Source organism: Contarinia nasturtii, unplaced genomic scaffold (genome assembly GCF_009176525.2).
Source record: "Contarinia nasturtii isolate CC-2019 unplaced genomic scaffold, AAFC_CNas_1.1 Cnas_scaffold_1699, whole genome shotgun sequence".
NCBI classification, from domain to species: Eukaryota; Metazoa; Arthropoda; class Insecta; order Diptera; family Cecidomyiidae; genus Contarinia; species Contarinia nasturtii.
Window position 1 is genome coordinate 994,570 of NW_022199032.1, and position 22,644 is coordinate 1,017,213.

The 22,644-nt window shown below is 32.4% G+C and overlaps 2 protein-coding genes across 6 annotated transcripts in view; one reads left to right on the forward strand and one right to left on the reverse strand.

Annotated features, from left to right (window-relative positions):
- The first annotated feature begins 315 nt into the window (after positions 1 to 315).
- LOC116346899 (E3 ubiquitin-protein ligase sina) lies at positions 316 to 2,747 on the forward strand. Of its 2 annotated transcripts, none has more exons than XM_031777184.1 (5): positions 316 to 837; positions 1,307 to 1,355; positions 1,477 to 1,604; positions 1,704 to 1,844; positions 1,908 to 2,747. In XM_031777184.1, the coding sequence occupies exons 2-5, from the start codon at positions 1,349 to 1,351 to the stop codon at positions 2,478 to 2,480; spliced, it is 849 nt and encodes a 282-aa protein (XP_031633044.1). In that variant the 5' UTR covers positions 316 to 837; positions 1,307 to 1,348; the 3' UTR covers positions 2,481 to 2,747. The 2 variants fall into 2 exon arrangements, with proteins under 2 accessions (XP_031633044.1, XP_031633043.1); XM_031777183.1 differs by having other exon boundaries at positions 316 to 813.
- A 2,238-nt stretch (positions 2,748 to 4,985) lies between these two features.
- LOC116346818 overlaps positions 4,986 to 22,644 on the reverse strand; it is a 45,019-nt gene continuing 27,360 nt past the window's right edge. For all 4 annotated transcript variants that reach the window (XM_031777047.1, XM_031777046.1, XM_031777050.1 and 1 more), the window contains 7 exons: positions 17,077 to 17,184; positions 14,467 to 14,603; positions 13,532 to 14,293; positions 13,004 to 13,430; positions 10,227 to 10,325; positions 9,221 to 10,159; positions 4,986 to 6,416 (listed from right to left, as the gene is read on the reverse strand). In XM_031777047.1, coding sequence (XP_031632907.1) covers positions 5,688 to 6,416; positions 9,221 to 10,159; positions 10,227 to 10,325; positions 13,004 to 13,430; positions 13,532 to 14,293; positions 14,467 to 14,603; positions 17,077 to 17,184 — 3,201 coding nt within the window. In that variant the 3' untranslated portion in view covers positions 4,986 to 5,687. The remainder of the gene's footprint in view (positions 6,417 to 9,220; positions 10,160 to 10,226; positions 10,326 to 13,003; positions 13,431 to 13,531; positions 14,294 to 14,466; positions 14,604 to 17,076; positions 17,185 to 22,644) is intronic.

Sequence of the window (22,644 nt, forward strand, 5' to 3'; positions counted from 1 at the left end):
AATAACAGATACAGACAAGTTGAATTGTCGATTATAAATCTTTTCACATCACCGTCCATAATTAATATGTGTCGATTTGTGACCCACATTCTATACGTTTTGTGAAAAAGTCGAAAAAATTCTTCAATGAAAAATATAATCGGTCCGAATACATGCTGTAGTACAACGTACATTACAAAGTACGTTATAAGGTTTTCATGACCAAGTTCAGAATGACAGCTGGTGTTGCAATACATACACACTGAATTGAAAACAATGCGTATCCATACACATAATGCGCATACAAATACATGCGCATAGGCTGTCTCTCTGTCATCGAAAGTGTTAACTTCAAAGATGGAGGCCAACAGTAGATAGATGTATTATTTTATTATTATCCCTGATTCAATATCGATCTTCGGCAGAAAATTAAACGATAAAACGCATAAACCAATGTTAACAATAGAAATTTAATAATCGGACACCATAGCGATTCAAATAAAAGTATCAGATTTACCAAAAGTAGAACAAACAAAGCGAAACAGAGACAAAAAAGACTTCTTGTTGCTGTTGTTGTTGTTTATTGAAAATAGTTTTTTCTTCTTAAGATATTACAAAATAATATATATATATATATATACAAATATATGTAGAAAAAGATAAACCAATGTGCTGACTGACTAGTGCAAAACAGTGTGAGATTCAATGAATTTGCCAACAAATCAAGCGACCAGCTTAAAAAGAGAATAGACATTCGTTGGAATTGTGTGTACGGATTGTTTTATTTAGATGTTTCAGTGGGTCTACATGCAGTGGGTCTACATGAATACCAAGGTTTATTGATTTGATTTTAATTTGGTAATATATGTAGATAAAAACATAGCGATTTCATCAAAAATGCATGAATAATGTTATGCATAATATACCAATGGTTCCAATGAATATATCGATATCGTAGTGAATTATTTTGCAATATTGTAAAATACCCAATAGAAGCGCGATTACCTATTTATCTATTCATTCACATTCGCAATACTGGTTGTGTTTGACTTGAAATCATGTTATCTTACCGATTGTAAAGTTAAATTCAATTTTTGAGTATATCTTGATGTTTTACCCATTTATTTGATTTTTTTTGACGCCTTACTCATTTCAACAATATTTATTCAATCAACCGCTTTTTTTGACTCGATGTTACTTTTTCGGTTCTGTTGTGCATTTCAAATATTCATATAGCCGTTTGATAAAACCATAAACAAAATAATAACAACACCAAATTTCTATGCAGTCACTAACTTATTTCTGTTCTTTTTTTTTTTTTTTTCAGAGCGTTGTTTGAATCATAAACGACGGGACGATTGCAAAAATTATGTCTGGTAAAATACCGAGGGGCAATTCACTTAAAAATTGCCTTTCTATTATTGATTAATTCTTATTGATTCTTTTTCGATTATTTTAAATAAATTGTATTCTTTTCTTTTGTGATTTCCCCCTTAGGTAAAATACCAAATATAAAACGTAGAGATCAGAACGCATCATCTTCATCCAATTCGTCTCTGTCTTCATCAGGTGGTGGTGACGCCGTGGGAATGTCAGCTGATCTTGCTTCATTTTTCGAGTGCCCAGTATGTATTTTCATTTTAAATTGATATTTTTAACCAAGAAATGCATAAATGATAACATATTAATGGCCTCCTAAACTTTTGGATCGATTTATTTTTCAGGTTTGTTTTGATTATGTTTTACCACCAATTTTGCAATGCCAAAGTGGTCATTTGGTGTGCTCGAGCTGTCGGTCAAAATTAACCTGCTGTCCAACGTGCCGTGGGTCCCTTGGGAATATTCGGAATCTAGCAATGGAAAAGGTAAGACAACATTTTTTTTGAAATTGGAATTTATTCTCATGTTTTTTCTTCTATCGATTGTAGGTTGCATCGAATGTTAAATTTCCATGCAAGCATGGTTGCCACGCTTCCTTACTATATACAGAAAAAGTTGATCACGAGGAAACGTGTGAAAATCGACCATATTTATGTCCATGCCCTGGTGCCAGTTGCAAATGGCAAGGTTCATTGGAGTTGGTGATGCCACATTTGATGATGTCACACAAAAGTATCACAACGCTACAAGGCGAGGATATCGTATTTTTAGCGACCGACATAAATCTACCAGGTGCCGTCGATTGGGTTATGATGCAGTCATGTTTTGGACATCATTTTATGCTTGTACTGGAAAAACAAGAGAAATATGATGGTCATCAGCAGTTTTTTGCTATCGTTCAATTAATTGGATCGCGAAAGGAAGCGGAAAACTTTGCATATCGTTTAGAATTGAATGGACATCGAAGACGTTTAACGTGGGAAGCGATGCCACGTTCAATACATGAAGGCGTTGCCAGTGCAATTCTTAATTCAGACTGCCTTGTTTTTGATACGTCAATTGCACAGCTATTTGCCGACAATGGTAACCTTGGAATTAATGTGACGATTTCGATTGTTTGAAAGGCATAAAAATTGTGTCTAATGGACACGAGACTAAATTGTGAACAAACTGACGTAAAAGTTGTCATTTAATCGTTTTTTTTTTTTTAAGATCGATTGTGTAAATTATAATACGCATTACATTTCTTCTACACCGTCTTTAGTCTATTTTTCCATTTCTGCTACTGGAAGACAAGACAAGACAAACATTAAAAAAAAGCGAAAAAATTAAATTTACAAAACATACGCATAGAATTTAAATTTATCGAAACAAGTGAAATAAACAAAAAAAAAAATCGTGATGTTAAATTTATTATTGATTTCGAATTTCGTTTTCGAATAAAAAAAAATCAATAAAATGTGAATTGAAATACACCAATGAAATCAATTCGAATGCACTAAATAAAATAGTAACACAAAAATAGAAATGTATTACACACTATATGACAAATAACATCAAATTTAGATAAGAAAAAAAAACATACTTGCAAGCTACCAAAAGGTAGTCCAAACGACTGCTCAGCCAAATAGTGTGTATTCGCATTTCTACATTGATTTCATTTTTTTAAATGTTCTTTTTTAATTAAAAGCTATGATATATACGGATTACTTCATCTAATCTACTACTTAAAGACCTATTTTAAGTGAAAAACAAAAGCAATTTGCACGAGAATCAGTCATCGTCATGGTGGTCATTCATTCTCTCCAAAGAGATTTTTTTTAATTAGAATTCGATTCACGTGCAAAACATACGCGCAATAAAAAAAATACAAACCAATTAGTATCGAATTTTGAAAGCTGCTCCAAGCCCTCTAGTGTGTATCAATTTTTTTTAGACTATACAGCATATTACCCATGTGCTTGTGTTGTTCCTTAAAAAATAAAATTAAAATGCAAACATTCTCATACTTTACTCAATAAAACGCTACATAAAAGACAAAGATAAGTAAACAATCAAAACCATTGTTTTCCAGCATTAAAAAAGAGGAAAATTATAAACAAGAAATAAATAAATATTTTTTTTTCAAAGTTCTCGTTTCACGCACATTCTTATTTATAGCTAAATTGTTAACTGCCCCCAAATGACCGGCAAATCAATCAATCTTTGAACCTCACACGATATAATTCAAGTGATAAGTGATTTGGAATTTATATTTCATTCAAGAACTTATGAGTTCTGGCAAAAGATTCAGGTTTATGCACTAGAGGGTTGAAAGAAAGTTTTGGGTTTTGCAGCGAAATAAAATTTAAAAAAAATGTTGCCGATCAAATAGAAACGAAATAGATAAAAAATCAGTAAACGGTTACTATACCTTACCGGCATTTTTTCTCTTTCTTTTTGTTTTTTTTTTTGTCAATTTCTGAAACACACACTGAAGTTTTGCACTCACGAAACTATTTATTAATTTTAGATATACCTTTTTTATATTTTTTACATTGCACTCATAATGCTTAAACATAATAACGATTTTAAAAAAAGAAATTTGATCGTAAATCAAAATACTCGTCTTTGATTTGTCAACAAAGACGTACTAAGGCGATTTCAAATTTTTAGATAAATGCGAAAGTTAAAATTCGAAACAATGTGTTTTTTTGTTTTCAAACTGCCACTTAGATTGAATTGTTGATAAAAATCCCGACGACTTTAATGTGAATGCAAAATAATAAAATCAAAGGTGAAAAACCACTTTGAAAAAAAAAACATGCATCCAATCAATTTTATTCTCTTTGTGTTTGGTCTTCATAAAATAATAAAAAGTAATTTGTTTTTTAAAAAGCGTTTCTTCGCACAGTCGAAAAATCGTATGGTAATAGATGTAAAAGATGTAAAAACGTATGAGCGCACGTACCAGTCATAGCGTCGGCTGATATTTTCTTTCTGTGTATGTATAATCCAGATTCAACCCGTGTTAAATACAATTTATTTATTTATTTTCCATGAACGAAGAAAAACTCGAACGTTGTTTCATTTGAGCATTTACGGATTTCACACAAGAAGTGTGAGGTAAACTGTCTGCAACGGTGTGTTCTTGTGAAGCATCGTTCTTATTTGTTGAACGAAAAACAAATCCGCCTTTCTGTATTCAATTCAGTCCATTTCAATAGTAGAGTCCCCATGCAACTCCTGGCACATTTTTTCTTAAATTCTTTGAACATTATTTATTAAATTTTTGCTTGATGCGCCGGTAAAAAAATCATATTATGAAATACAAAATGACACATTAAGAAAAAATGTGTCAAAAGTTGCATACCCAATGAGCCATTTCACGTAGGCATAACTGATAGGCCTAACTGTATCATACCAAAAATTGATGTCTCAAAAAAAATCATTGAAATTACGAGACATAACATCAAGGATAAAAAAATGTGCATATATGTCTCTATTTATGCCTAAAATCTATCATTTAGGCTCATTGGGTGGGGGAAAGAAAATGTTCACATTTGATAAAGTCACATTTTTTTGAAGAGCTTGTGTTGAATGGACTTATCTATAAAAAATATAAATGAAAAATGCATTTTTTTAAATTTAAATTTGGTTTTAATAAATAAGCACTTTTAATTCGAATACAATTAATAATTATAATTATTTCATCTTTTTTTTAATTTCAAACAGACATTTTCGATTTCAGTTCAGTTTCACATTAAATCGTTTTGTGTTACATAGTTTTTTTTAGAAAACTTTTCACAAATCTAATTCTTTTCCTACAAACGTTACATTCCATTCTGCCATAATTGATATAATTAATTTACTGAGTAAATTGAGAAAACTGAAACAGAATAATAATAATAAATATAACAAAATTTAATCTTTTTTTCATTTAAAAAAAATAATCCTATTTTCGTCGACTAGATTACATTTCAATACATTTTAATATTGGAATGTCACAACTATGTACAATTGTACAGATATTTAAAAAACACGTTTTATGTGAACTTAATAATCGTAGATATAAAACAGTTTGAGTGGCCTTGATTTAACAGGTGTGTTTGTGTATGGTGCACCAATTCCAATTTAATTTACTATTTCAGTCACTTGTTTAAACTAAAAAAAAGTAAATCTATTGAAGTCGTTTTCTCCGTCACAAACCGAATGAAACAGAATCATCTATACTTAAAAAAAACTGTAAAAATGTTGTCATATGTGCGTTGCGTTATATCAATTTTAATTATACAAAATGTTCGTATGGAAAAAAGGCATGTTACAGTAGTAGTAGTTTTTGATTTGTTTCAATTGCAACTGTCAATTGACCAGCAGAATTTTTCCTTTTTTTCAATCAGTGAAATGTATTCGGCCATCGCTTCACCGCCGTTTTCCACATCGCACAGTGATGCGATTAGTTGTTCCTCATCATCTTCGGTTACAATCGATTCATTATCTATGCTATCATAATAGTGGCCGGATTGTGATGCAGGTCGTTTTATAACAAAACTTTCGTTATTTTTCGATGTGGTTGGCATCTTTTGATCAAATACCATATGATTGTTATTGAAGTAAATCATGGGACTAATGTGCGTTTGTCGTGCATTCAGTTGTTCGTTGCTTTCTTTTGGATATGAATGTGATGCCATTGTGCCGTTCAATTGTTCCCACGTTTTGATAAGATTTGGTTTTACATTTCCAATTAGTCGGCAATCGGTATTTATTGGTTTCGATGTTGTTGCATTTTCATTGTTGCTCTCGAATATATTCAATTTGAATGATCGAAATTTGGGATCGTTGAAATTTTCGGTGTTGATCATTTCATGTTCATATAGTTCCGTTTCGATTTTGTCGCCCTCATCTTTTTCACCGATCAACAATTGTGGATGTCGGTATGCCATATTTACAAATCGTTGCTGAAGCGCTTTCAATGGATTGTATGTTGTCATTGCGGACGGTTGAAATATTGCCGGTGGTTCACGATTTCTCATCAAATATTCTCGAATTAAATCTGGATTATATTCAACATCATCAATCTGTGGATAAATTTGAAGCCAGCATTATAAATTAAATCAATACATTCACTAATGATGCGGACAAAAGAGAATATTTAGTGGTTAAGGTTATTAGTTTTCAAAAACACTTAATTCCATTAGATTAATTTAGACACGACGAACAACATTTAGATTATATTTTTAGCTATAATTTTGATGTTAATAAACAAACAGTTCAATGGACGTGCATGATTTCATAAATGTTTGTTAGAGTGTTAAAATCAAATGTTGGTTCTTTCATTAATAGCTGAATATTTGAGGTTTTTGGTAGTATTGAATGAACTAGCTCAGGAATGGTTAAACAAATTTGCGGTCAAAATCTTCATATCACGAAAATACTTGCTTGCAAAAAAAAAAAAATCAAATCAAAAACTACTTTTTTCGTAAAAAAAACTAAATACGATCTAAAAATCCAAGCATATGGTTTATTTTAATGAAAAAAATCTAAATGAAAAAAAAAACGTCAAAAATAACAACAACGAATATAAACTAATGAATATAAAAACTGAAATTAAATCAAAATATGGAACTTACGAAAAGTAAATGAGGAGAGAAGTTAATGCGCCTTAAGTTCGTGTGCAATATTGTGTGTGTTTCTTATAAAATGTTTTGTTGTTGTTCGATTTATTGTGGGTTCATGTTATGTGTTGTATAAATCAAGAGTATGTGAAGTCAACATTCGCAAAATGCGCAGGATGAATGGCGTTTATTGTCTTTATTGTTGCTGTTGCATCGTTCAGCGTGAATATGATACGATTGGATATTAAAGCGCGAATTCCACAAAACAGACATATACACACACAACAATATATTTTGCGGCGACAGAGCAGATTTTGATTAGTTGCTGCAACGGCGATGGCTCATTAAATTAATTGGCTATCAGGATCAGTGTTAGTCAAAGAACGTTATTCGTGCTGATGTTTTTCCGTTTGCCGGCTCAAGCATTCATGTGCGGCGGGCAAAATTTTGTTTCAATCCTAAACCATGGAAAACCGTTTCGACGAATGGCCGTGAAAGTCCTCATCTTCGCACAGCACACACACACACAAATGTTTTAGTGACAATTGGAATGAAAAATAAATTCACAAAAGAGAAACAACAACAAGAAAAAACAGAAATAAAAAAACATCATAACCAAAGAAAGATCGAGAAAAAAAACAGAAAGAAAGATAAATAGAAAGAAATTCATGCAAATTTGCAGCGTTTGCTGAGATAACCAATTTAAATGAAAAACGTGAAAATTAAAATTTTAATATTATTGTTTTATATTGTTACACTAATCACAACATAAAGGTTTTGATTTGTTTCATTTTTTGTTTAAACAGAAAAAATATATAATAAAAAGAAGGTGATTAACGGTCGCACACGTAAAGAATTAAAATTATTCTAAAGCATTTTCAAACAAGAAGATTTTTTTTTATATGTGAAAACTAAATGTATAAATTTCAGTAAACAATCTAATGGAATTCTTCATTTTTCATTCTTCTTTTCCTTCTTCGCTTTTTTGTTTTAAATATGTACAAAATATAAACTCTCGAATCCGTAATAATCCCAGTTACATTTGGATCGTTGCGGGTGGACAAATCAATCGAATTTTGTTGGAAATAATCGTACAGCATCAAGCCTAAATCGTTTTTTTTATACAGATCTTTTTTTTCTTTACAAATTACAACAACAAATCTATGCACAAAAAGCGTAGTTTTTGATTGCTGCACTATTATTTGGAAGAAAATAAGAGACATTTCTCCAGTCGAAACGACTCATTTGTGATATTGCAAAATTAACTCTATACCACAATTATTCGTTTTTTTTTTTTAATTTGAGTTAGTCCAACTCAGTTTTTGTTTTTCAAATATATAGAAAAATAAACAATATTCTGACAATTAATTGCGTGCGACAAAAAAAAAACGTTCTGATGATTTTTTGTTTGTTAAAATAAATTGGACTTCGAAAATAATTTGTAATTTGTTGATTTTGTTATTTCTCTGAGACCAGCTGCGTTATTTGTCACATTTGAAACAATATCGTCGTGAACAAACATCACATAATTCATAAGTCTTCTTAAAAAAAATACTTTTTTCTATTATAAATGTTCATTATTTTTTAAATATGAAAATACAATTGCTTTTGTCTGTCTATATCAATTCTTTCAAAATAGTTAATCGGAATAATAAATGTATACACATATTGTATCGTATGCTCCCAAGTCGATCATAATGCCAGCTAATTGTTTTTGTTCTAATCCATAGTTAATTAGTAAAATGTCTGTCCTCCCTCAGCGATATGTATATATGTATAAAATGAATGAGCAAGTTCGGTCGAAACACCGTTTTAATCAATTTGAGTGTTTGGTCTTTTTAAATTAACATTTTTGAAAATGAACTGGATAACTTTAACTCTTTTTTTTAAAAAATGTTCCTATTTGTTTCCCTTTTCAAATACTTTCCCAAAAAAAATATCATAAATAAGTAATAATGGCTGAAAATTAGATAATTTAACAAAAATGTAAAAAAAAACAAATAACTGACATTTTTGACGCCTGAAAGCTGATGCACAAATCATTACAATTGCTTAGTTCTTTTTGGACGTAAATCACAAACGATAGTCGGGAGTGGCAAGCCCAGACGCACAAAAATCTGTATTCCCCTCCACATGAGTAGTTAAATTTATGCCTTTTTTCCAAAAATACTGCTCGTTATTGGGCAATATTGAGTTTGTGTTGTTCATTTATTTTTTGTTTGTTAAATTCTAAGCATATTCCAAATTCTGCGTAAATTGGTTTGTACCTTTTCGGTTTGTACGGGTTCGGAGGTATTCGATAAATCGATGCCTTTGCTACCAAAACTATTGCTACTAACACGTCGGATTGGTGAATTATTGGCGGAATTTTGCTGTTTCTTTTGTCCAATGGAAAAGCTCGAGCTCAGATCTTTTTTTGAATTGGATTTGTATAGATGATTGCTACTGTTGTTGTTGCAATTGCTATTATTTAGATGGTGTGTGGGTGTGCCGGTTGAATGAATTGGTGATTGTGGTTGCGTTGATGTGACTGATGCTTGATGTGATGGTGATGTGTGCATACGAGACAATGTCATTGAATCCATATTTCGTACTTTTGATGTGAGTGATTCCCGTTTACTTTTTGGTACTGGTGAATTTTTGGCTGGATTTGTTCGGGTCGGTGATGATTTTGGCGTCGAAACGGGTATCGACGATGAACTGCTTCGATTTGTATTATTTAATGACATATCTTTGCGTAGACTTTGTGCCGATTCGGGCCGATAAAGATTTGGTGATGTTGAAATCTGTGTAATTTTTTGTTGCATTGAATTTGATACATCATATCGACTATTTAGACTGCTGGTACTTTTATTGAGACTTTTATTTGACGGCGGTCCCGATGGGCTGCGTGAATTTACAAAATTTCGTCCCGTTGGCGGTTTCGGTGCTAAATAACTCTTTGAACCCGGCAATGGAATTTTACTCGGACGATATTTTGATGTTGTACCACGTACGCTACTATCACGTTCCGCATTATCGTGGGCCGATTCCGTGCTACTTGTATTTTGTAGATCATCTAATACCAACGGTGTCATTGCTTTCATACTTGGCGTCGACACTTGATTCATAATCACTGACGAACCATAATCCGATTTCATTGATTTGGATGCCATTACACGTAATTGTGCTTTTGTGCCTTCGAGTTCAATATTTCGCTCTTCCAACTGAAAAAATATCATTTTTTAAAAATTCATTCAAAATCCTGATGCTATACGCAAAATAAAGACTTACTTGAAACCTTAGGTCATCAATGTCCTCTTTCGCCTTATCTAATTTTTTGATTAGGTATATTTTCGACTTAGTTGCTTGTTCTAGTCTCTGTGTCAGAGCCTATATCATATGAGGAAAAGAAAGAGTTGGTTAACGGATTATTTTTTTCATCATCATAAGTATGATTGTAAGATAACATCATTCATATACCACGCAAGAATGATAAATTACCAAATTATGTGATATATATATGTTTTAATTTGTGCTCGTAATAAATATTTAAAAAAAAACATTGAATTCCTATTCTTTTCGTTGTGGCTCTTTCGTAACAACTTAACACACTCTGAGTCTTTCAGCCGTGCAGGCATTATAAATTTTCAAAAAAAAAAATGCGAATACAGTTCAAGCGTACGCGTATTAAGTAAATTTAATTTAAAAAGTTTGCTGAAGTGAGTCTCATAAAAAACGCATTTTAGTTACATACAATGAAGCAGCATGAGCACGATACATGCAGTTAATCTGTTTTTATTTCTCTTTAGATCAAAATCGACGGCAGCGACCGAAGCACCAAGCAACAACGGTACAATTATACACACATACGATCAATGTGAATGCAATGGATTTTGGTAATGCTTTCAAATGTTTCTCTAATTGGGCGTAAAAAATGAACGAGAGAAAATTTCAGCACGAACGCAAAAGGCAACACATTATTCGCATAAAATCTATTCGAAAAACCCCACCATCGAATAAGATTCCATATGTTCATTCAATACAACGAAAGCGAAACTATTTCAATTCTTTTTTTTTCTTCGATGTTTTTATGCGTCGTGTGTACGTGTGTCTAAAATGGAATTATCATCGTTCGACAAATTGAAATGTGGCGAAACAAACTGTATACTTGTATTGAAAATTTTCACATGTTAACTAATGTGGCTCCCATGGCGAGGTGAGAATTGAAACGAAATACACGCAGATCTATTGTCTTCCGACCGGAACTAAATATGACAGGTGATAGTTGATTAGACGAAAATTGATTAAACGCATGAACAAAAAAAATGAGACATCCACTTTTTTGTGGCAAACATTGACCAAAAATCAACAAAAGCTCTCGTTGCAATTTATACGAAAATAAAATTACTTTTCATTGTATACGATTCGTTTGCAAATTACGAATTCGAGTATCGAATGACACAGTCTATTTAAAAAAAATTGTATGACCAAATCGTTTTTTTTTGTTCAATCTTTTTGATTTTTCATGCAATATATTTTGATCGAGTTGCATCATTTCACGAGAAAGTTTAGCATACAAAAGTCTAGCGTTAACGTAACGAATGCATTAAGTGTTATTTTGCAGAAAATGCATTCTTTTGTGCAAATCACAACCAAACAAACATATGCAATGACAACTAGAGTTTATAATCCATTTCAGTTTGCAATACTTTCTTAACACCGGTTGATTTTTCAATGGTTTCTTTTTTCGTCTTTGTTTTAGCGTCGCATGAAAACATTGCACAAAATTACATTTACCATTATAATGGTATTCGGTCTCTTAACATATGATTAAGTGCTTAAAAAAAAATTATAGTATTATTTTTGTCATTCAATTTTGAAGTGTGTCTACAATTTCCACATCGAAAGGGAAGCTAATTTTGTGTAGCTGTGAATTCTGTGATATTTTGATTTTGCTTCAATACGAAAGTATTTAATTTGATAAATACGTTTTGTTTGTGCCACCAAAATTATTGCACATCAGACATCTGTATGTGGAATGCGTTATATATTGTCAGTTTATTGACCGCAAGAAAAATAAAATAAAATATAACGTGTGAAATGAAATCGAAAGTTACTTTTCTTTCTTAAAGTGTGCGGAGAGATGAGTTTGATTGAGCATACTGGCAAATATAAGATAAAATTGTGCAATGAAAGTACTTCACATGTTTTCGCATTCTCAAACCGCATCATACAAACCGAGAGATAATATCAAATTCGATTAATTCTTAATTCAAGACCATTAACCGTCTGATATAGTATAATAATGGCAGTGTCTACAGCATCATGGTTATCATCATAATCATCAACATTTGGAGTTTTGAGTACATTTGGTATCATGTATGCGCGAGTGCAATGTATGATTGAAATGACGCGCAAAATGAACGAAAAAAAAACGCGGTTTCAAAAAAAGAGAAATGAGAAGAATGATGTATAAAATATAAATTGAATAGAGGCTTTGCTATAAAAGAGCGTTGATTGTATAAAATACCATTCCATTTGAAACATACATGAAAAACTGAGATCAAAAATTGAATTCAGTTCTCATCATTCGCATTAAGTTCACAAATAAATTGATGTTCAATTAAACTAAATTAGAAGCAATTAATTCAGAGCAAAAAGCCAATGCACACCCACTGGCTGATTCAAGACTTTTGAGTTGAAATCATTTCGTTGTTTTTAATTCCAATTCAGAATCAAAGGTATGCGGCTGTTTATTGAACTAGAACTGCGATACGATTTCCTTTTACAAGAGAAGCGCGTGTTTTTTTTTAATTGAAAAAAATTATCATAAAATTAATAATAATTGCAATAAGCATAGTTGCTGTATGTTTAAATGTTAAAATGAATTGACCGTCCTTGTTTCATAAAAAAACATTTTCTATGCATGTTTTTTCAAAATATGCGTACGCTTATGCGGTATGAGGTAACTTCCGTTCTTGCATTGGCTATAATTCCATTGCATTACACACAAAATTTTGAGCAATAGTATTTGGATTTTCTTATAAAATTTTTAATTTGAAACTGACCTGATTTTGAACTGTAATTGTCAATAAATGTCGTTGCAGTTCGACGATATTTGTTTCTAATAATATGGCAGCTATTTTTCTGGAATCGGCCACTCGCACTTTACTACATCGATTTGGCGAACTGACCAAACCATCTAAACGGCCCAATGTGTATTCTTGTTGTTTATTTGCTTGCGTTATCGTTCCATCGCCGAACAATTCACTGTTCATATCAGTGTCCACAGTGACTTTTGAATTTGGTAATTGCGATGATCCGGATGACTTAACAATGACTGCTGAAAATGTATTATTTGTAACGGTATTGCTATTGCCACTAAACTTATTTCCCAACAACACATTCGAATGATGATACGTTGATGTATCCGGCGACGATAGTTTTCGTACAGCCATCGATGAGCGTTGACGAGTCTTCGGCAAATCTGCATAACTGTTTAATTTCCATATGTTTATTAAAAGCGACGAGGAAAAGAAAGAACATGAATATTTTGTTTTGAATTGAAAAAAAAAAAAATGAAATGTTTGCCATACCTCGCTGGAATGTCATTTCGATCGGAAATCAAATCATGCAATCGGCTATTTAGCTCTAGTTTTTGACTAAGTGCAATTCGTAATTGTTCCTCTAGATCACGTTTGACTATGGTTAATGCATTCACATCGTCTTCCATTTGATTTGTTCGTATTCGACCGGCCACCACTTCGGCTTCCATTTCAGCTAATTTATCAAGCAAACGATCACGATCTTTGCGTAATGTAACCATATCTTCACCATTTATCCGATTCAATTCCATTTGAAATATATCGGTTAAATGACGATTGCTTGTTTCATGTGTGGCCATATATTGATGATCATGATCATGGTGTAAATGATGTGAATCGGAATTTTTACCATCACCACCTTCTATCAGCCGCAAATGTTCCATTTCATCACGTAGCCGTGTACTTTTTCTATGTATCACATCTAATAAATTCCATAATTCGTCTTCGGCTTCATGCGATACGCGCTGGAAGCCGGATGCTGAATTACTACTACTACTGCCACCACCGATGGCAGTTGTAACGCCAGCTCCATTTGTTGACGTCGCACTATGCGTCTCCTTTGATGAGCTGGTTTCGGTGGAAAATCCCGAGTCTTGTATAACACTAGCATTATTACCTTCGCCACTCTTTGGTTCCTTCTTATTACTATGCGAATTACTTCGGCTTCGAGTCAACGAAGACGAATTATGAATATCGGATGTTTCTTTGTGATTTAGTTTACGTCGAACACGAATACCTGGTTCCCAGTCACGTCTGCGCATGTTCGCATTTTTTTTTTATTGATAGAAAATTAAGCGGAAAAAAAGAAGAAGAAAATCAGAAATGTGTATCACATTTAAAATTCATTTGAACGGTTTACTTTTCATAAAAGGTCAAAAGGGTACAGTTTTTATGTTTCGTTTTGTTTTTCGTCTTTGTTTACTTACCTTGAAGCCAACAATGACGCTGACGGCACACCGGTACTGGACGCTGATATTGAAGCCATTTTATTTTTGAGATCTGGAAATGTTTCAATGACCAAATCCCGAAATTCCAACAATGCGCCGACTTCATTCTGCAGTTCCTGCATTCAAAATTAAACAATGAAAATTAATGTCATTTATAAAAGAATTGTTTTCACATGGAAATTTATTTATCTAGATGATGGCAACAAATCAAAAGAATAATTGTGCATTTTTCATTGATTACATTTTTAAGTTTTATCCAAAATTGTAATGTTTTCATAACTTCCCAAATCAGAATCAATAACCATAATTTAAACACAGAAAAGCATTCATTGCACAAAATCACTTCACTCATTGGGATTATTTACGTATGCACACAAAACTAATACACAATAATCACTTTCAATCTTCTTCGTCTTTCTTTCTTTTTTTTTCACTCTCTCTGTGTGTCTTGCTCGCTGTCTTTTTTCACATCTCTTCGATTTTATACCTCTTTCTCAGTTCGGTTCATTTCCGAGGAACGTAACATTTAAAAAAGCTTATCTCATTTTGAACACAAGATAAGACTTTAATTCTGCGAATGGAAATTTTGAGTGTGTGTGTGTGTGTGTGTGCATGGATGTATAGTATTTTATGAATGAATAATAATTGCTTGTTTTACCACGACGAATCTGTGTAAGCGAATTGCCCGAACAAAACTGATTTACTCGCACAGCCGAACAATATACAATGTTTGAGTAAATACAAATCAGACCGTTGCAATGTGAGTGCGACTGCAGTAATAAAAATAACAAAAATAATCGGTCGATTTTTATTTTTCCGAGCCGAACTTAAGTTTGATTGGAACAACCATCATAACACACAATAGCAATGATTCAGCTAATTGCCGTCTCGGTACCCAAAGCATAATTCGTAACAAATTAATTGGCGAATGCGATAAATTAAATTGAAAGAGACGCGCAGTAGCTGCAATAACAGCCATAATAAAACAATGTAAAATACAAATATTCCATTGCATTCTTATTTTTTGTTATGGAATAATCTTTAAGGCCAACTTTTGGCCAATTAATATCGGAACGACACACTTCACGTCTTCATTCATTTTTACACATCAAATTTCTGCGTTGCAGAGTTGTCAACGTCTCGTTTGGTTATGTTCGTTTCAGTTCGCATCATTTCCTCCCCGGGGGACTATAGTCGATAAGGTTCTCACTTTGGCTATAAAACATACTCGATTGTGCATGGGGATTTAGTGTCTTAAAGATTTTGGAAACAAACACAATCTGACATTGTTGATTAAATGCATTGGGTAAGAGTTAAAGTGACCCGAAATTTGGTTGAAAATAAAAAACAACATACTGTAACTTCAAACAAAGAATTTTTCATGTTGCCCTTTAATTTTCAGCGGCATTTCAGGCCACATCAATTCTTACCCATTCAAATGCAATCATCAAGTATATAGCGGCTTTGCCATTACAAATATACCTATGTTATCTATGTGTGTGGCTCTTTTTCTGTGTGCATCAACTGTGTACAGTTATTTTGCGCGAGTATTTTTTTTACCTTGAAATCATATTAAATAGAAAGTCTGAGTCGGTAACTCATGCATTACATGTTTATGTGTATTTTAGTCCAATACATGCCACACATGCAATGTCTGTTTTTATTGTGATTTTATAATGCGAAAAAAAAAGTAAATTATTTTTTTTATAAATGACTCGAGTCTGAATGCACACCAAAACCACTGTTGGGAATTTGGTTTTTTCAATATTCATGGGCTGAGCGAAACAAAAAGTAATAAACTGATGTAATTCCATAAAGTTCCTTGTTTTTTTTTTTAAATTCGCAAGTGTCGGTATTGAAAGCGAACGGCCAAAAGATGGATATGATTTTCGTTCGAATTTCATATTGACAAAATTGCATACATTGTTAACAAGGACACACACCATTGTACACCGCAAAACGTAATATTCTGCGGGCCATCGTCAGGGTGAACTATTCAATCGTAAAACTTATATGTATGCTTCGGGGCACAATTTTTTCAACGGAATACATGGTGCAACACTCTCATAGACCTGTAAGATGGTTTGTGGTGATGGTTGTGGTGTTGTTGATATCGAAAATAACATAGTGTGTGAAACACTTTCCCCTAGTCACATACATTTTTAATCGCTTTGAAACCACATCGAAAAGAACAATTCATATATGGAAATTGTGTGCACAAACAATGCGATTACAATGGTCGATACCATGAAGTTCATAAGGTAAAGTTCAAGATAAATGTTTTGTTCCATGTCATTTGCTTTTGTATGGCCGACTAAAAATCGTTAATTTTAAAATGAAACATTACACACAGTATGCATGCCAATCATTTGTCATTCACTGCATATTTATGCTGCTAAACACTGATTTTAGTTGCAAACGTACTTAATGAAAACCATAGAATGAATAGACAAAAAGTTTTACTGGAATAAAGAGTATGCTTTGAAGAACCTTCAAAACAATACAAAATTATAAACGATAAAATAAACTTTATTTCGCCGCATATCATTAAACAAATTAAAACAATATTCGTTAAATATCATTAGTTACCTGTAGAGATTTTGTTTGATCGTTCACGTGATAATGATATGCTCCCGATGATGTTCTCAATGGCATACACTCCATACCGCGCCTTGAAGTAAAAGTGCACAATTCACCCTGTAATTGAAGAGCGAACAAAACCAAAATCGCATTAAAATACTGAAATACTAAATACATACATTAGAAACTAAATAACATTAACAACACTTCAAAAAAAAAAAAAAAATTGCGAATGGAAATGAAAGACTCAAAAAAAAAATCCATCAATAATTATTATTATTGTCATCATTTGTAATGAGCTTAAAATTTATGTAATTCGTTGTCTAGTTCATTTATAATAGACTATTTCTAGTCGCCAAATAGATTTGTTAAAATCTTTTGTTCGGTCTAACACCTTGTTGAGTGTCTTGTCAATTAGTTGCCATTAATTTCGTTGCATTGTGAATTGTCAATAGCGGTTCTCTCTTGATTTAATTCCCATTACATCGATAATGTGATTTTGCATCGATTGATAAAAGAAAACAACAACAATTCATTTCGAATTGACGATGGCTAAGTTGTTTTTTCTATGCTACTCGTGTATAAAACTCTATTATGAGATGAGCACTGTTCATTGCATAATATAAAGTGGCTCTCTTCTTTTGAATGAAATATAATTGCGGCTATGTGTTGTGTTGGCTCTCTTTTTTTCCATTTGATTCGCATGTTACCTTCAATACTTTGTAGTTTTCATTTTTTTTGGGGTGCTTACATGGCACGGTTGCCCGATCATAAAACGGATTTTTAACATGCATGGCAATACAATACTTGTGTTATTGTGCGCCTTTTTATGTTCATTTTTTCTTTTTTTCAAATCACTTAAAAAGTGCACAAGGTAACGCTAACAAATTCTAGTAGGCTGTTAAAACAAACATATTTAACGCGCATCAAAACATAATTTTAATTAACATTTCAAACGAAACTGTAAATGCTTTTTTTAAATGATGTATCGCACAGACAAATGCTCACACATGAAAACCAACAACAAAAAACAAAAGTAGATATATAAATTGATAGCGCAAGATGCCAATGGTTTCATGCAAGAGTTTATTCACATCAAAACAGAAGCAACACAATCACTTCAAGATTGAATGTTGTAACTTGGCCACCCCGAATGCACGAATAAAAGTTTTCGTTTGTTATCAATTTACTGGGCGAAATTAAAGAGACATTTTATTGCATTTTATTCGGACGTTTTTTTTTCTTACCGAAATGCAATTTTGTTTTTCAATGATGATGTGAAGAAAAGTCAGTGTAAAATGATATTTTGCTTCTTTTACAAATTGTTTTATCGAGTTTTAAACTCTCAGAGTAATATAATTGCCCAGACAAATCGAATGGAACCGAAAACTGGCCGTCCTACATGAAATCCAGTCTGTGCAGTCTGTTACTGGAATTTTAAATGCGTATGTCTGCTTGATTTGCATCGCAATTGGTCAGTAACTGTATTCAGTGATTCAGTTCACGTAATGTGGATCATAAAATTGAAGATGCATACAAATAACACACACACAACATTGAAAACAGGTTGATTGTCCCGTTCACGATGGACATACCACGCATATTGTGCACTAAATCTTTCTATTTAGAAGTTGTGTTAGCTCGTTAAAAATCGGTTCAGTGTTCAATATTAGGTTTTTTTTGCAACGGTCAAACACATCACACACACATCATCGTACTCAATCGTTCAAATCTCCTCCAGTCGTCGAGAATGATTTTGCTATTTTACACCACTTTTTTTTCTTAATCGCAATAATTTCAAAACGAAGGACAAATAGTGGCCAAATGACGGTTCCTATGTAATTTATAGTCTTCGAAAAAAAAACCTTGTTCAACCTCGGTCGACAAACAAGGAGATTTCTACAGAATATTTCAAATAGAATTTAAAATGCATTCAAATACTCAAACGAATCTGATCTCGGACTAATTTGGTATTAAATGATGAGAGTACATGACGAAGAAATAAAAAAAACATGTTTGAAATCGATGCTACATGTTCGTTCATCTTAGCTACTGTTTTTTTTGTCAACATTTCGTTATATGCCGTCGCTGCGAACGAAAGAATCTTACAATAGATAAACATATTCATGCAACACCATTAATCTGTATGGTTTCATGATATAATCACACGATATATATGTTTTGAGATTGTGAACTTCTTTCATTCGCGCCTAATTAAGTGTTCTTGAATGGTAAAACACACACGAAAACAAGCAACTTGGTGAAGATAAAAGGTAATTTGTTGAGAGAAAAAAAAAGTTTAGAGAGCAAAAAAAAAACGTGAGCGTACATGATGGCGCACATTTAGTACGGCTTTTTTGGAATCGTTTTTTGATTCTTTCTTAATTTGAATTCTTTGAATTCACGTCAGCTACACACAACAGCAGAAGCAAAAAAAAATCGTTGCTCAAAATGTTGCGGATTGTATTTTGTAAGGGCAATTTATCCGTAAGTTATAAGCATTTGGAATCGGATGAAATTGTTAAGATGTAGCAAAGAATTCAAAGGAATTCATATTTAAGTGGTTTTTTTTCGCTCGCTCGCTTCTCTTATTTCATGAAACAATAGTATTTCATCAATAAGCTAACTCACGATTTGTGAATGCAAGATCTTTTCAATTTATGATTAATTAATTCGTGGCTAAGAATTTCAGTGATTTCAAGCTGTTCATAGGTATACATTCGAAAAGAGTTGAAATAAAAATTCACTAAAAGCAAAAAAATTATATTTCGATTCATTCTTAAATCTTCATCCTAATTATCGTCTATTCTCAAAATGTGTCGAAACTCACTCTCTAAATTCTCTCTTTCTCTTGAAAGAAATCGCATCGACGTAATACGAACAAAAGTAAATAATTGAGATTCAACTGTTGATTCCGATGTGAAAAGTGGTTTCACATCATACAGAGAAAAAGACAAAAGGTGTACATGATGGGATGAGAATTAAGCTGAGACTACTAAGAAATCGTAGAGACATGTACTTTGAATTTCGCTAGAAACTATTCTCATAAAACACAACATAAAGTCCATGTACTGCAACGCTACCCATGCTGCACTTTTGAGAAAACCATAGTCAGAAGACGATTTTCAAAGTGCACATATTACCACTTTTTCTGCTACGACACACATGTTCATAGATTTTGACCTGGGGTCCAAGACGTGACATTCACTGGACAACCGATTTGAAATTGGATTGGATTGAAGGCTAAGGTTTCTTGTGACAATTAAAGAATCGCTAATTAATTATGAAGACATCTTTCGGAATACACTTTTTTGGAAATGAATTGAGTCTTTTTTCTCCAAAAATGTACACTGCATTTATTGACGGTACACGAAATGTTGTGTCTTACTTTTTTTTACTCTTGTTTTTTTTTTTTTTGTGTAGGACGCAGGGTGTACACTAGATGAAATGAAACTTTAGAAAGTAAAAACCTTTTTTGAGTCTTTTTTGAAAGCGTTTTTTTTGTTGTTTGGCATTATTTTCTTGTGGTTTCAATTATACGTGGTAATGACACATACAACAGAGGCCAAAACAGCTCTTTTGGCTAAAACACCATCATTTTTGCATCAATGGCGAGAGATTGATGTGTATTTAAAATCAATTATCCATCTCATAAATAGTGTACACCGTGCCCACCCTTATGAAATCTATATATTATATAGCCCGAACCTATACGTTCGTCTTTTTGCATGTGTGCTCAGAAATGGTAGCTGCAGTGTATTTAGTTACGTAATTGTAATAATAAGTTTTAAAATAAAAAAAAAATCGTTCGAAAAATCCAAAGAGAAAATAAGTTCATCGCCTCAAGAAAATGCTTATATGGAAATTGTGTGCGAGATCGACTTCGCGATGATCGCGTATGATTCAATGCAATGCCTCGGCACGATAGATCAATATTGAATATGCTTTTGGGTAGTTATTTTGTGGCCAAAAGCGATCAGTTGTCGTAGTCATCGTCATGCACATCTGAAGTGTTGCCGAACGAATTTGTTTGCTTACGGTTTCAGTCTGATATATATGCTACAGTAGCTGAAACAATATATGTATTTGTGTGTATGTTTTTATGGCCGCATAGTCATGTATTGTGTGCTAATCTGTCGCTCTGAATCGTCTGGATACAAATAATGTAATACGTAATAAATTTATGGGGCAACTGTTTTTGCTGCAAGCCATTCTATAATTCGGTTTTCGCGCGCGTGTGGTTTGAGAGTCTTTTAAATCTGACGTATTTTTTTTATGGTTTTTTGGTCTAAACTTATAAATTCGAAAGTACAGACAACGATTTGCAATGATTAAAATATATTATAAATTTAAACTAATTCAACAAAATAAATGAAAAATTACGATTTGCCATTCACCACATATTTTAATCGGCAATTGTAGCGGCAGTTTATAACAGTTGTCGTTTCTAGTTTTTTTTCTTAGTTTATTGAACATTAAATACCAAATGGAATCAAATCACAGCACAAATCAACTTTCTATCCGTCGACTTAGTACGTTAAAAAAAATGGCTCATTTCCATTAGTCAAAGTGAAGCGAATGTGCATCACATACACACGTCATTAATATATTGAATCGAGATATGAAAAATTTCGTCTAATAACCTGGGAATTTTATGCATAATTTTCGATTTACTATCATCCATTCATAAAAGATTAATCCACAACGAAACAAAAACTGATTTTTCATTTGATTTATGTGTTCGGCGAAAAATGAAAATAATGGCGGAAACAATACGAGCCCTACAAATTTGCGATTTGCGTCAGATTCACATTGACCCCATAAATCAAATATCAACAAATATAATTTGATATTAGACAATTTTCTTCAGCGCAATGCACTTCCTCTTCTACTTTCACAAATTATTATAATAAACATTGTACAAAATATGTTGATCATGTTCGGTGACATGGATTTTAACAATTTGGTTTTTCATAACTTAATAGTAGTTATTAGGATTTTGATCAACAAAATAATCATCAAACCACACATATAATCATCAATAGACTCACAAAATGAGAGAGATAGATTTTATATCGTCTCATTACTTCCGATCGTTCAACCCAAAACCGTCATTCAAATTTACACTTTGAATTGAGGTTCAATAGCAAAACCGCAACAATAACGTCGACTCCGTCTTGGGCGAGGAAATAATATTGGCGTGTTTATGCTTCTCTCATGTGAAATTATGCATGAAAGTGGGAAAAACAAACAATATTGATTTTTATGACACGATGAATCATACTTGTATAAAGATATACGTTTATTCACGTGGATTACACATTTTGACGAAAACACATTTTGTGGGCACATTTATGAAGTTCGTTTCATCATTTTTGAATGAAATTCCAATTAAAGAACTTGTATTAAAGCCCATCTATGATTGAAAAATAAATATTCTATTGTATCATTTGTTTAATTTTATACATATATTCATACATGTATTTCGCAAAAAGTTATTTATCTTGCGAAAATCTCCTATGATTTACAACTTTTTTCAAATTCAAATAGTAAAAAAAGGCAGCATCAATTAAATGA

Bases quoted from the DNA above. Each gene is read 5' to 3' on its own strand.
- LOC116346899 (XM_031777184.1), top strand. The intron at 1,605-1,703 runs GTATGTATTTTC...TTTATTTTTCAG, and splicing joins CTTCATTTTTCGAGTGCCCA to GTTTGTTTTGATTATGTTTT. The intron at 1,845-1,907 runs GTAAGACAACAT...TATCGATTGTAG, and splicing joins GGAATCTAGCAATGGAAAAG to GTTGCATCGAATGTTAAATT.